Source organism: Rhea americana, unplaced genomic scaffold (assembly GCF_003343005.1).
Source record: "Rhea americana isolate MKP2758 unplaced genomic scaffold, rheAme1 scaffold_128, whole genome shotgun sequence".
Classification (NCBI taxonomy): Eukaryota; Metazoa; Chordata; class Aves; order Rheiformes; family Rheidae; genus Rhea; species Rhea americana.
The window spans coordinates 1,598,973-1,614,086 of record NW_028185350.1 but is presented as its reverse complement, the minus strand read 5'-3'; the positions used below and the strand labels follow the sequence as shown (position 1 = coordinate 1,614,086).

Here is a 15,114-nt window from a genome sequence, read left to right as displayed (position 1 = left end):
GCCTTTGGAAAGAGTAGCTGCAGTTTATTTTGAATCCGTTGCAATTCCTTGCTGTAGGACACCGGGACTATAATATCGGGTAACTCAGCCAAGCGGCAGCGTGGGGCTCTCAAGCCATTGCGCTGCCCTATATAAGTCAGCTAAGGGGACTGTAAAAGTGGCTGTAGGTTTCTCTGCAATTTAAAAAGTCATTTAGCAGCTGCAAAACACTRCCTGACAACAGCCTGGCCTCCGAGGGGGATCCTTTCTTTAACTAGTCGATGGCTGGATTTTCAGATTCTATTACACATGTTTAAAGAGCATTAATTATGGATTGAGGCAGCCAGAGATCTGCATAAGTGCTTTTTGATATATATTTTTTTTCTTTGGGGGTCTTAACCCAGCAATCTCTCTGCTTTCCTCTCTTTTTGGTGGTTTCTCTCCTTTTCAGTGATGCCCCTTCAGCGACCAGAGCTCATAAAACAGTGCAGCTAAAGCTCCAAAGGCAGCTTTTTAGCCTTTTCCTATACCACACTGATACATTTACAGACTTGCTTCCCCCTCCAAGAGCTGTTTCCCCCCAAACCTGGGCGGCAGAGGATGCAGAGGTGAGTGCACACGCGCGCRCAGCAAGTGAAAAAAAGCCACTTCTGGGCCTTTGGGCATCAGATCAGACTCTGGCCTCCAGGAGAGCAGTCTCCTCTCCCACCTCCCTGCTTTCTTTTCAAACATCACAGACCACGGAAGAGCTTYATACTGTGAACGAGCACCTGGGACAAAACTTTCCAAAGGCAGCAGCCCGACTCGGAGTCCTATCGCATGACTGGATTCACAGGTACGTCGGCCGCCTTTGGAAATGGATCTCAAGTTTGTTTAGGTATTTTTGACCATCTTATTTCTTGCACAAATACCTAAGGTGCGTGTGAGCTGCAGCAGCATCGCAGAGCCCCAGCAGGACTAGGAGCACCCACGCATCGTCCCTGCCTCCGACCAGGCCAAGGCCAGCGGGGTCAGTGGAGCCCCCCTGTCCCTTGATAGCATCGATTCTGGGATGCTATCGATGCAGGCCAAGGCAAGCATGGTCGCTGTCCTCAGAGACTGAAAGAAGAAGGGAATAAACTGTCCTCTGGGGTTCGGACAGGGCAGGCTCCAACAGCAGGGTGGGAGGGAAAGCCTGACGACGGGAAGGCAGCGCAGCCTGCACGACAGAGGCTTTTARGACCACATTAGAGGAACATTTGTTGGGAACAAGCAGCTGATCTGCCGTAGGGAAGGACTAGGTGACCTCCTGAGCTCCCTTCCACTGCTGCTCCGTAAGGTGTAAGACGCTGGAGACAAGTTTCCCACATTCCCMATTAATATCACCAGCCACTCAACAGCGCCCATGGGGCAAACACTGCCTCCCAATTGGAGTCTGCTGCTGGCAGATGAAGACTGATAACCCACCTCATYCCACCTGAATGGAGCTTCCAAAGTTATCTCACTCTCTCTTACAGGAGAAAATCAACCATCAGACAAAGTAAAATCTAATTTTTAGCTGGATGAATATGGAAAAAAACCCCTTATTTCCCTCCATGTAACCTCTACTAGCATATACGCTAGRGACCTCCCTCTCACAGCCCATGGTATGATGGGGCAGGGGGGTGGGAGCACCAGTTAGACACATGCGATGGGCAGCCTGCGGCCCAGTTGCCCTCCTGTGGTGGGGAGGACAAGAAGCCATCGCCCGAGGGTTGGGACACAGGCTCGGTCCCCCAGCTACTGCTCCCACCGCACGGACCTCCCTCAGCCACCACTCGCCCAACAGCGTGGCCCTGCCTGCAGGGGAACCGYCATCCCCGCTCTCCTTGCCTGCCTTCTTCCCATCTTCATTCCCGACAACCCCACCGGGACAGCTACAACCTGACCACGCACAGCAGTGAAGAGCTGATGCTAATAACACGGCAAAAACGATGGATCGAGGCTCCGGGTTGCACTGCAGTATGAGGCCGGAGTACTGGCTCCCGCCAGCAGACACCGGCTGTTGAGATCCTGCAGAAGGGGAACGTGGTTGCCTGCCTTTCTCCGAATTCCTGCATTCCCTCACCGTTCCTAGGTCTCGCTGACAGGTTTTTACGCTATTTCCCTGGCGTTTGGCACTGGTTTGCATATTTCATTGATTCAGGTCACATCGTGTACACATATGCCTCAGCCAACGTTTGTTGATATTCTCTCTGCCTCTCCTCCTAGCTCCAGTTTGGGGTGAAAGCCTCCCTTATTAGCCAATTTGGATACCCATTTACTGTGAATTACTGAGCCTGATTATTATTCATGAATGGGTAAGTCTGAAATCTCAAGCCCTGCCATGCGATTTCTCTCCCTCTCAAATGCATATATTTAGGGAAAACAGGAGGCAGCATGTCTCAGCCACACGCAGCCACACTCGAGAGAAAGGGAAGCTGCAAAGTGGCTTCTCGCTCCCCTATTTTATTTTCCAGGSAAGGTGCTTGGACCTGCCGCAGCCAGCATCAGCACGCGCTTAAGGTGCAACGTGATGGTGCCAGGCGAGATGTTAACCATGGTGTGACCCCGGGGTGAGGTCCAGACACGCTTTAACACGAAGCAGAAGTTCACGTTCCCCGAGTCCTGAGCGAATCACCGGGTGGCCGGCATCTCAGAGCGTTGCCCCTGTGTGCCGTTGCAGCCTGAGGCGATCCGACTTGGCTGCTGTCCCCTTCCATTAAAGGGTCAAACTACCTTGAGTCACCTTGGCTTTGGTTTAAGCTAAGAGCATGCCTGAGGACAGCCAGGTACTATGGACTGGCTGATCCATGGTAATCGGTTACGCAGCGGTAACTCGTCTGTGTGTCTGATCCCTTAGACACAGTCAGAATATTTTAATGCCGGCTGCAGGAAACGTAAAGAAGGGACTCGGTGCGCGGCACAGGCAGCCCGGGCACGTGAGGCTGGCGGGCTGGGGGCACCAACGGGCTACGCCATCGTCTTTGCCAATTCTGCAGCAGGGGAGAAGAGAAGCAAACGGGGTGCGGAATTGCGAGGGGCACAAGGAAGGGGGACGGAATACAACTATGAGCCGAAGAAAAGCAAGCCCCGACCGCTAGTTAAAAACCAAGTTTGCAGCACACCTGCACGCCCAGCAGGGACCTGGACGGCGAGCAGCGGAGTTCGGCACTGCGCACGTTACGCAGCTGCGTCCACCTGCAGGTAATATTTCACAAACGGGGAAATCGAGGCAGCGAGGGGAAGGTCTCCACGTGAAAGCGTGCTCATCGGGAAGCAGCATCCGCCTTAGGAGCGTATCCTCTGATCCACGCTATCGCAAAGGAGCGGCAACCGAAGCACTAGCATGTCTGGTCTTTTAAAGGCCAAACCCGTACTGGATCTGTCCTGCCGCATCTCGCTCAGGAAGCTTGCTTCAGGTACACGCAGACACCGCGCTTCCTGCCTCTGCGAGCAGACAGGCAAAGCCTGGAGACGGGAATGGCTGCCAACACCAAACTGCAGGAGGAAAGGCTTGAGATAACGCCGCTCCCACAAGGAGCTGGCAGCCGGCTGCAGCTCGGGCTGGCAAGCAGCGAGCACGGCGCAGTAACGCAGGGAGATTTAAGCTCTTCTTGCATCCCTGGCAGYGGGCTGGCAAATGGCATCTACAGCGTCTGCTGCAAAGAGACACACTCGGTTTCCTCTCTCAGTGCTTCCTAGAGCTCTCTGCTGCAAGCCAGGCAGATGTCTGGGAAGAAGACTCCCTTCTGCAAAGGCAGGACTGAGAACAGCTGAGGGGAACAGCTGAAATTTCTGATTTATGCTCCGGCCAGCACAGGTGCAATAGAGATGGAAAGAAATCACCTGGATCTGGGCACAGCGACGGCAGGTGAACGACTCTGGCAGRTCACACAGCGCTTTGAGCAGCGGCAATTCAAGCACGCAGCCCAGGAGAACAACGGCTCGCGGCCCCGGACGCTACCTGCCTGCCCACGTGCGCGGAGCCCCCCGCCTCCTCCTGTCTGAGGCGCAGGACAGCTTGCAAAAACAACACGGATCGCGGTCAAGACTTCTCCGAAGCCGATGAGTCATTTTGAGCAATCAAATAGGGCACCTTAACACAGCCTGGCTTGGAGGGAGCAGCGAGAACCATCGCTCCTCTGAAACGGGCAGCCCTGAAAACRGAGGGACCTGCAGCACCTAGAAAAATCTGGGCACATTCAATATTCTCTCTGCGYTACCTTGGTTGCTGTCCCCTTAAGTAGATAACAGCCCACAGAGGCCTCTGGCAACAGGCAGCAATAAAGTAAAGCTAGTTTTACATTAAAATCCGTTAACCCTCTAATTCAGTAAAAAGGATGCATTTGAATAATATCCTAATCCAATTCCAAAGAAAGCCCTGAGAGGGGGATACGGCGGRTGCACAGGGAAGAGTCAGCAGCTGCCACAGCTACTGCTGCCGTCCATCCTTCCAGTGTCTCCCTCTGCGTGTAGCCATCACAACTCGGCAAAAATCCACCTGTCAGGGCGGTGGCTTTCAAGCCGGGATCTGTGGACCCCATGGGGACTAYGCACCACATCCCAGGGGTTGTAGGAATTAAGAGACAAGCAAGTTGCTTGTCAGCAGGGCTTAACTTGGCTGTGCAGGGATCCACCCCAGTGGAAAGGCAGCGAGGAGGAATGTGAATCACAAAAGCGAAAACCACCAATTTAAGTTCTCTGACGGGCAGAACATGGACAATTAGGGAAGCAGCTGTGCCTTGGTACGGCAGAGGTGAAAACATTATGTCAGTTCTCCCCAGCTCAGATCAGTACAAAGCCAACCACTATTAACATTCTCAGCTAATATTAACCACTCTTAACTGCTCCCTTCCCCATCCCTGGCCCATGGGCAGTAGTCCTCAGGAGAAAGCAAGGTGGATACCCAATGCAGTGGTGTCTTACACTAGCCAGGAGACACTCGCCAGACTTCTGCTGCTGCAGCCCAAAACAATTCATGCAGCTGTCAGGACTACACCTCTGGTTCTCTCACCCATAGACTGAAGGGTGCAATAACCCGGCCAAGACCAGAAGCTTGAAGCCAGGCTGTTCATCCAAGGCTCCCTCTAGAATCAGCGGGGAGAAATCAGCACATCCCGGACGCAATGCTTCTCATCCTGAAATCGACTCCCAAAGCAGATCAGCATCGTATCCTAAAAGTGCCCAAATCTCTACAAGGACCACAAGGCAGCTTAGGGTGACTGGTCACAAGTGGCACCTACACTGAAAGCGCAAGTGAGACAGGAGGTCACCACCAGTCACGTGCCCAAGGTTATGAAGATAACAGTGGCAGAGCAAGGAGATGGTTACCAATGTCCCAGGTTCTCCACACGCACTCACTGAAGAACCCGTGCTCATCTGTAGTGCACTATTTTGCTGATAACGCATTTCCTTCTAATTTACATAYACTGAGAAGCACCTCCTCCTACCACGTGCATCTCCACCGCTACCACTGCAGAAAGCCTCCAGGACAGCTGTGCTCTGGATGATCGAGGAATCAACCAACAACCTATTTGTTTGAACCAATATTTTCTCTCAAACTGAATCTTCATGCCCTTTCAATCACAGCTGAACCCAACAGGATCTGCACTGAGCTAYTCGCAGGCTGACCCCAGGCAGGGACCATCTGACTCTGCTCCAGGTGCTTTCTGCTTTTGCCAGCTCCTCTGCAGCACGTAGCATGGTGCAGCAAACCATCATCATTCTGAGGCTGCTCCTCCTTGCAACCTGAATGACACCAAGCCAACATACAGCTTACAATCACAGAATGGTGAGGTTTGAAGGGATCTCTGGAGATCATCTAGACCAACTCCCCTGCTCAAGCAGGGTCACCTAGTCATGTTGCCCAGGACCCTATCCAGGCAGCTTTAGAACCTCTCCAAGGATGGAGATTTAAGCTCTTTCTGCATCCCTGGCAACGGGCAAGGGTATGAGCTGCAACTATTCCAGCCTTCATGGGGAGGATTGCTTTTTGTCCCAGAGGTTTGCTTAGATACCCTGCTGACATGTTTTAAAATGGGTGAATAAATGCCCTTTTTGATTGAGTGCCACGTGCATCAAACTATATAGCCTCTTATGCTGCTCCAGGTGTGCAGAAAAATCTGCAAAGTGATGGGGTAGCTCTGCTCAAACTTCAGTGGGAAGACCTGCACTCATCTTTCACCTGCAATATTCAGAATATCAAAACCAAGAGCATGGAGGTGAGGAAAACCTTACGCCAGCCTCCAGCCCCTACTTTCAAAATGCTGAAGAAAAGGCTCAATTGGGCCCTCTTCCCTCCATCRCTCCATGTTACAGGGATGGGAAAAAATCATGCCTGGAGCCCAAACCACAGCCACGACTGGAGCTTGCTCTGCAGCCTGCACAAAATGGGGTCGACTGTTAATTTGTGGTTTTTCAACTGAATTAGCTGTCCCGCTTTCTCCCACTGTAACTGCTCTACATTTCCCTGCCTCTTGGTGCACAACAGCACCGAGTTCTCTGCTGACATACAACGAAGCTTCGGCAAACGAGCTGCCAGCCCCCAAAGGTTGAGGGCTAGACCTCATCAGCAATCCCACAGCCTAATTACAACAGTTCTTATATTATCATTTGCTAGAAAAAATAACTTTTATGAGTAATTGTTACTGCCTGGGCTAAAAGTAACTATTTTTACTCCTGAACAAAATAAGCGTATTAAGATAGTGTTCAGCTTGAGAAGTACTGCATACAATAGGGACCAATGAGAGACTATTTCCCCTGTTTAACTACGTGGTCAGTTAAAGAGTTTGCATTTTTTTTTTATCATTAGGATCATTTCAGACCCCCAAAAAAGGCAGTGGGAGTGATGAATTTCACGAAGACCTACTTAGGCTTTCATTTGAATTCAAATTAATTAGCAGATACATGCCTGTGCTCCGAAAACCCACGTCAAACCTGCTGTCATTTCAGGGGTGCAATATGTGGGATTCTCAATATATAACAAAGAAGCGGAGTCTTTTCTTGCAGACTAGGAATTAACTCACACTGTACTCCAGAGCTGTGATCAGCACTTTCATAATTAATGTACGTGCATATATCCGAACACACATACACAGCCCCCCACCCCGGACACATCAAATAGATTTCTTTGATACCAAATAGCCTGAAAAATTAACCGATGTCAAACTGCTCAACAAGATAAGTATCATTAAGGGAAAAAGAAAATCGTCGTTATGTTTGAAGGTACAGRGAAGAAAAGCCCTCACGAATGTTTTCTAGTCTGTTTCCAGACAAGGAAATAACATGTTTTAAAACATATCAAAGGGTTAAATTAATTTTCATTAAAATTTAAATTTGAGAAGGCTCCCTCTCTTCTTCCCTCCCTCCTCCCCCTTTGAACGTTTGACTGGCAACCATTTCATATTTCAATCTCGGCAGAACAAATTGAATTAGATGTTGAAACCAAACTCTGCTCTGTTCTCTAAAGCCTACATGCTCTGCTTGCGCTAATCCTTCTCGTCGCTGCTGCAGACCTCAGAGACGCTCAGCAAGAAATCTGCCCCGCCACAAAAAGACAATGAGGAGAGGGGAAAAAAGGGGAAAAAGGAAAAAAAAAAAAAAAGGAAAAACCAACCGCAACCCTCAACCTTGCAAAGCTTTGCTGTGGGACACACGTGCCTGCCAGGGAGCCTGCCCAGCTCCCGCGTCCTCCGCTCAGTCCGTGCCCACCGCCAGCCGCTACTTGTCCCTTTGACCGGCTGGCTGCTGGGCCACCTTTCTGCCCTGACCCGACTCCCTCCAGTCTTTTACCCAGAAACATTTTTCCTACAAATCCTGGGAGGTTTCTCCCCACCGCTGCCCTTTCGCAGTGCCACACGTTTCCCGTCCTTCCGCGCCTTTCCAATCCCCCCGCCGCGGCGCGGACGGCAAAGGCAGCGGGGAGCAGTGGAGGCATCAGGAGACGGGAACGCCACGTACCAGCGCCGAGCAGGAGGAGGAAAGCAGTGATGCCCCCGCTTCCCGACGAGCTCAGTGCCGTCTTGATGTCCCATCTCTGTTACGGGGCACGCTGACCCCCCCGTTGACAGCACTGCTCCGACACCCGTGCCTCAGTTTACCCACACATACGACGAGCGCCAGTATSTGCCTGCTGTGGGGCAGGGCTGATGCCCAAACACTGCGCTGGGGGCGCAAACGCTGCAGCGAGGGACGAGCTTAGYGACCCTGCAGGGCTCTCGAGGGGGCACCCTCCAGTTCTGGGGGGTCTGTCCCTCGAGCGCGCAGCCGCGGCAACGCTCTCGGGGTGCTGCGTGGTTCGGGGCAGCGGCGCAGGGTGTGGAAGCTGCAGCAGGGCTCGGCGCCGAGCTGCAGCCTGAATTACAGGGGCAGCACATCGCCCCGCGGCCACCTTTGCCGCAACTCGTGGTTTCCCTCTCCGGGCCTTCCCGAAAAGCCAGGCAGAGCTCGTGAGCCTCAAGGCAGCTTCCGATCAGCACCGCGGCCCCGAGGGAAGCTCAGCTTGATTGGAAGAGCAAGCCCGGGCGGTAGGTTTGCAGGCACCAAAGCTGCAACGCCGCTTTGGCAAACGCCGCGGCAAACGGCACAGCGACGGCTAAACCCCGGAGACCCGGGACGGGCGACGGCACGGAGGCGTCTGGAAGCCCCGGGCTCGCCGCCGCGCAAGCCAACGCCACCTCTCCTCTCCCTGCCGCGCCGCCGCTTCCCCTCCCCGCGCCTCTCCTCCGGCTGGCTTCTCGAGAAGTTGTTAACAGCACACGCATCTGGAGGCATCCTTAAATTAGAGCTGTTCCAGGGGAACAAATGTTATCTCGAGGCCCCGGCAGTTATTCCAGCTGCACTGCGTGAAGCAGACAGTTATTTAACCCAACTCGGATTATTCCCGTGGTCACGTAACCACCTTCCCTTTTATCAGAAGAGCCGCGGTGCTGTGCATGCCTCCGTCACTTACGGCAGCCCGGGAAGGCAGGCGCACTGGGAAGGTTATTGGTCGGCTCCAGGCCCAGATGCACTCGCTGCTCAGGAGGCCGCCGGGGCCGGGGGTTTAACCAAAGTCCAGTAATAAGTAAGGTTATGAGCATCCCACTGCTAGGCGTATTGGGTACCGCCTTGCAACAACAGGCAGATATTGCCGGGAGGAAAACAGCCTCTCCGGCGGCAACACGGATCGCGCACACAAACACGCGCCACGGAGCGCCGGCTGATTTCCTGCCGGCGGCACGGAGGACAGCTCCGACTTCCCCCCCTCCCCAGGGGCAGCCCAGCGGCCCTTTTTGAGGCATCCAGAGCGGCAGCGCACGCAATAGCACCTCCTCTTAAACCCAGCAGGTTTATAGGGAGACGCCTTTCCTGAGCTGCCCCGCTAAACGGAGCCACGCTCCGGCTGCCCTTGCCGGAGGCATCCYGGGGCCCACGTCGTCCCACTTTGATGGGCTTTAGGAACCTACGTCATTTATGTGGCTGTACAAATTGGAGCCAGAACGTGTCAAATTCATTCCTTGTCGCTGTTGAGAAAACAACACAGTCCTGCTGGAGGAAGCAATGCAGTAATTTTCCCTCCAACCTGTAGGATTTGTCAATCCAACATCCTGAATCACCTCCCGGCAGGCAACGCGCCAGCGGGGTACCCTTAACTCTCTTCCCCTACATGAGTTTCTCTGCACAGGACGGCAGGGTTTCCATCCCATCAGAAAGCACTGGCTATTCTGTCCACCGGCAAGAGAGATGAGCTCGCAGCAAGCAGACACATAGATTGAAACAGGGAACAGGGAGAGGTCTGGACGCTGTGTTCCCTCCTTTTTCCTTTTGGAGGAGGTGTCTAATTAAAATCAATCAAAAAACCACGAACGTTAAGATTCTTCCTCCCGAAAAGCGGTGAGCAGGGCTGAGTGTGAAGCCCAGCGAAGCGGCAGGCTGGACGGGTGCCAGTCTCATGGCCCTGGGTAGGGAAGGACGAGGCAGAAGAGTCAGCTCTGCTGCCCRGGCCCTCGCACAAAAGCGTGAAGAAGCACAGGCAAACGCACAGTGCCACCATGACCCTKCCTTCCTTGCAAGCCCCAGAAACTCACCAGCTACAAAGCAAATCAAGGACAGTAGTGAACGCTTTGAGGGGTGGAGAGAGTTAAGAAACAGGGCACATGTGCCTGTTTAGTCTCTATCAGTTCRAGGACATCCTAACCCAGCAATTCCATCTGGACTACAGTGTTTTAATAGCTACTGATGGGCTTATTCTTCATGAACTTGCCTAAGCTCTATTGAATYCATGCAGGATTTGCTAGGCAGTCTCAGGACGAGGTGGAAGGGTAGCTAAACTGTACACTGTTTGACTGCAGGAGAGCTATTTAGGCCCGGCTCCCTCTTGCCAATCTATGCAGTCTCCGGCTTTCTAGCCTCAAGTGATGCAACTAAAAGAAGACATGCCAAGAAGGAGCAATGCCAACCAGTACTTGAGACAGCACCAACCAGACACTGTAAGTAACTTAACCAACCAAAGGGAGAAAGCAGTGCAATTGCTGGAGTCCCACCACATTTCACTCGGGCCTCCGTGCCTTCTGTTTCGTTCTATCTTCTCTTCTTGACTTTATTTTGCTTTTGAAAGTTTTCTCCCAATGGGACTGACAAGCTATCCTCCTCGCCAAATGAGCACATTTCGCTAGAGAGCGCAACGTTGCCCTTCAGGCTGCCCTGTCAGGTTACCCAGCCAYGGAGAAGTCAGTCATGCCACTGGACAAGGTTGATGTCTCTCTTCCATGGTGCCTTTGACCTCTTTGGTCAAACCTGGACCTCGTTGTGGCTTACTCTGCCACCAGCACCTTCCCTGCAGGTGTTGATGACTTTGCTCTGGCCAGCTGAGCAGAAATAACTGTGGCTATGACGAAACCTCTGCCAAGAGGTGTGAGGCTGTTACAAACCCAGCATCCAGGGACATCTGGCCTGCACTTGCCAGTCCCTGGGTCTGCTGATCTCTTTGAGCAGCAGTAACAGAACTACGCTGCTTTTTAGATGAGCAGTGGAAGAAAAACCCAGGTGTGGTCCAAAAGCCCAGCAGCCAGACAGCCCCACAAGCATCCAGTAAGCAACCGAGTGACCCTGGGGCGAATGGTCCGCTTGCAGTGAACCAAGGAGGTCATCAACGGTGGCCAGGAAAAGGTGGCCAGGAAAAGGCATTTGTCAAACTGTCCATTTTGTGGCAGCAGCTGCAGGTTGATCTCTAGACAGGCTCTTTTTTGGCAGCTCATCGTTTCTCCCACAAACAGAGCAAGGGACAATTTGCAATTTGACAGCTCTGCTAGCATTCTTTGTGGGAAGAAGAGAGGCTGGGGAACACATAACAACACAAGCAGTGTACATACTTGCTTCAATTTAGAGCCTAAATGGTAGAACTGAACACGATTCTGGGCTGTATCCCCTGAGACCATGGCAAAAAGCCTGCTGGGATGAAAGTGAAGAGAGGCAGTGGGGTGGGATCCCAACTCAGGGGCTAGCCAGCCTTAGCAACAACACCAACAGGCAGCAGGACCTGGGAACTCCTCGTTCTTCTGACCTGCTCGGAGATTTCACAACAGCACATCTGCTCCATCCCAGGCACTTGGATACCAAGCCTTTCCCCAGCTGGGTGCTCTGGGATCACAGGGCAGCCCTGAGTGTAATCTTTCCAAAGTGCTGCGGCATGTGTGGATGAGCATCATTAGGAAAATCAGGAGCTGTTGCCTTCTTCAAAGTGTGCTTGTCCTTCTCCTGTGCAGGGCCTCAAGGCTGTGCAGCTCACCAAAGAGTCACCTGTCTCTGAGCTGCTGCCAAGTAGCTCTCTCATCACTACCGCGCCTGTACTGACACGCTTGCCTCGATCCCTGCAGTTGCGTATTTACACCCTTCTTGGGCTGTATGTCCATGCCATGCATGTTCCAAAAGTCTTGTTCTCCTCCAGTATCACCCAGTATTGCCAACCTTGCCACAGCCCAGTACATTTTTACCTATAGGTCTAGCTGTTCCTGCCACTGTCCCTAGTACCCGYGTACCCACCTCTCCAGACACTCGGCAGCTGCCAAAGACCAGCTAGTTGTTCCCCTCTTTGTCGTTTTCTTCCTCTTCCAGGTGCTCCATGATTTCATCCAAAACCTCTGATCGTTTTTTCTTCTTTGGGGAATCTGTCCAGAAAAAGAAAGGCAACAATCACAAGCCAGGCCTTGAAGCACACCGCTGGCAAGGAGATACCCCAGCCCGAAGCCACACAGGATCTGTCTGTGCTGGGCAGAGCCTGTTACTCTTAGCAGATTAAGCAGGGGAATTCCATGCTGCCTCCTGCCTCTCTGCTTGAAGCCACCAATCTTGCAGCAAAACTACTGCCAACACGCTCTATTTGTAGACTGTATCTTAGGCAAAGATACTGAGAAGATCACACCAGTGCTACAATGTGGAATGGAGACCGGGAGCAGCGGAAGCCCAGGCACAGCCTGTTCCAGCCTCCTCCCATACGAGGGTATCACCTGCAGTGGGGAGAGAACAGGGCAGGAGCCTGCCAGAGCTGGGGGTGGCTGTCCCTGGTCATCACAGTGCTGGGGACAGTGGAGCAGGCCCATGGRGGGGGTCTGGGCAGCTGGACAGATCTCTCTCCTCAGGATTTGTGCAAGAGGAGCTGGGATTGCATGTGGTCCACCTTCTTGGGGAGACAAGGCTGTTTGGGAGAGGCAAAGAAGAAACCACCAGCCAGAGGTAGGAGGAAATAAGAGCATGTCAGGAGAGAAAGTGAGAAGGCAATGGATGCTTTCCTCACCAGACAGGGAGCCAGGAAGAGAAGAAGCTGCCTCATCAAGCCCTGGGGCAGCTCCAGGCCCTGCGTGGTTGCTGCCAGCCWGTCTCCTCATTAGTTCTATCTCCAGCCCTCCTCATCCCCTTCCTGGTTAGAGTCCCTCAACTATTATTTCCTTCTTCATAATAAGCAGGCTCTAGCAGAGCACAACAGCCTCTGGAAATTGGATCTGCAGGGAGGTAACTGAGCTGTGGCGGTGGTAGTAAGTGGAAACGCAAAGGGCAGATGTGGCAAAACATCAAGCATGGGCCGGTCACCTTCTGGCCAGCATCAGCAGTGGAACTCTGCCCCGAAGAGCAGCTTTGTTCCCAGCTCTAAGGCTTTGCTGGGAAGCAAACTGCCACGCCGCGTGCACAGGCTCGTCTTCAAACCCCTCGGTGACGCCAGCCTGTCTCACTCACCCCAGCTTGTCGATCGTGAGTCAAGGAGAGGTCGTAGGACCTACCTAAATGCAAGGCTAGGTGCAGCAAGGCTCCTGGCAGGACACAAACCCATCCATGTGGTTGTGGAGACACACGATCTCCAGACCCCACGGTTCAGCCTGTATCACCCAAATCTGGTGAGAAGCCCTGGGACTGTCTCACCCCTCGGTCCTCCACGCTGCCGCCAGCGAGYCGACCCTCATCGTGCCCAAGGACCTGTTCTCCTTGCTGCTCCCGTGCCGTTGGCCAGCAGCACCGTCCCCCAGGACCCTGCCAGCATCTGCGTGCTGCTGCTGACCCTGGAAGCCGCACGGAGCTTTCCAGGCACGGTCTGATCCGCTTCGGACACGCGGCCCTGCACGGCCCCGAGTACCAAAGCCTGCAGGGGCGTCAAGGGACACAAAGCACCAGGACAAAACTTGCACCCCTGAGCGAGCACCCGAACCCCCAACACTAGCACYCGGTCCGAGGCGGCAACCAAGGCGCTCGGCCCACACGCCGACGGGGAAAATCGCTGCTGCTTTGTCCCCGACGGGCACGAAACGCCGTGCGGGCAGGAGCCAGCCGGCAGCCCCTCTCCCCCCGCTCGCCCCCAGCCGGCGGCTCGCGCTCCCGYGAAGCACATGGCGAACAGCTGTTGAAATCCCGCTTTCCGACATCAAAAGCCTCGCTGGGTTTCTCAAACAAACAAACATACCAGAGGACTGAAGAAAAGGTGTAAAATAAATAAATGGAACAAGCTGTGCATTTTCTTTTAGTATTACAGCTGCTGCGGGAGATAAACAACAAGTAAATGTCACAAAACATCAATACAGAAGAAATTAACCTGACAAAAGCTCACATCCCCCTCCTCTGCCTCCYCCTACCTCTCACAATTTTGCATTTCTGGAGTTCCCATCTAATGATTTTATTTTTCAATTAATTCCTTGACAGAACGCCAGGATCCGGCTCCCTCCCCTCCCGAGAGCGGCGGTGGAAGCAGGGGAGACGGGGGCGCCCGAGCCCCCGGCTCCAACCCGGAGCCGACCTTCGGTGGGCGGCRGAAAGCCGCAGGCTCCCAGCGGGAGAGGAGGGAACCCGAAGCGTTAAAGCAAGGGGCCCAGCGGCAGCTCCGGCGGCGGAAGGCACGAGGGACAACCGAAAACGTGGGGATGCGCGAGCTCCGYGGTCGGCCGTGCCCGGCTCCGGCTCCCGATGCCTCCTGCTCCCCGCATGAGCATTCAGGAATTAGAAATAGCATCAATTGCGGTCTTAATTTCCAACTTCTTTGCAGATATCGTCTTCCCCCCCCTCCATCCTCCACTTCTTCCACGCCAGACCCTTGCACAGATCCTCGTGACGATCAGGGATCTGGCGTGGAGCAGGAGGTGTGTAAGCACACACGCGTGTGATGAAGRGTGTATTTCAGGCTGTTGCACAATCGGACCCGACCTGTTTGACGGCGCTCCCGGAGCCGGGAGCCCTGCAGCGCCTGCAGCCGCGTGCGCTGGCGGGTTGCAGGGCTCTGCTCCATCGCACTCTGGGCGGATCAAGCGGCAAAGCAAGGAAGGGCTGGTAAAAAAATAAAACCAAGTGGATTTCTTGGGAGCACGCACGAACGGGAGGAGGTCAGGCTTGAGGTTTGGGATTTGCGATATGAAACAAATAAAGGTAATATCACGCACGGAAGTGCCCCCCTCCCCAGCGCCGGCCCGGCACGCGCTGACACCCCGAGTCTCGCTCAGCCCGCTCCAACGCGACGCAGAGCTTGGGCACAGCCCCGCACGACGCGGGCAAAGAAACACTAAAAAACCTCGGTGGGCTGCACCCAATTCCCGGCGCAAACAGGATCACATCCGGAGATTCCTTGGCTCGGCTCAGGTGCGGAGCCGCCCGGGAGCGCAGCGGGCGGCCAGGCGGCTTCCT

At 53.8% G+C, this 15,114-nt stretch overlaps 1 protein-coding gene across 5 annotated transcripts in view; it reads right to left on the bottom strand.

The window, feature by feature from the left end:
• RBM19 (RNA binding motif protein 19) overlaps positions 1–15,114 on the bottom strand; it is a 105,580-nt gene that overhangs the window by 18,326 nt on the left and 72,140 nt on the right. For 3 of the 5 annotated variants that reach the window (XM_085326148.1, XM_085326147.1, XM_085326149.1), the window contains exon 24: positions 12,001–12,125. The exons of the other annotated variants lie outside the window; for them this stretch is intronic. In XM_085326148.1, the coding sequence (XP_085182274.1) occupies positions 12,034–12,125 (92 nt within the window). In that variant the 3' untranslated portion in view covers positions 12,001–12,033. The remainder of the gene's footprint in view (positions 1–12,000; positions 12,126–15,114) is intronic. 5 annotated transcript variants of the gene reach the window in all.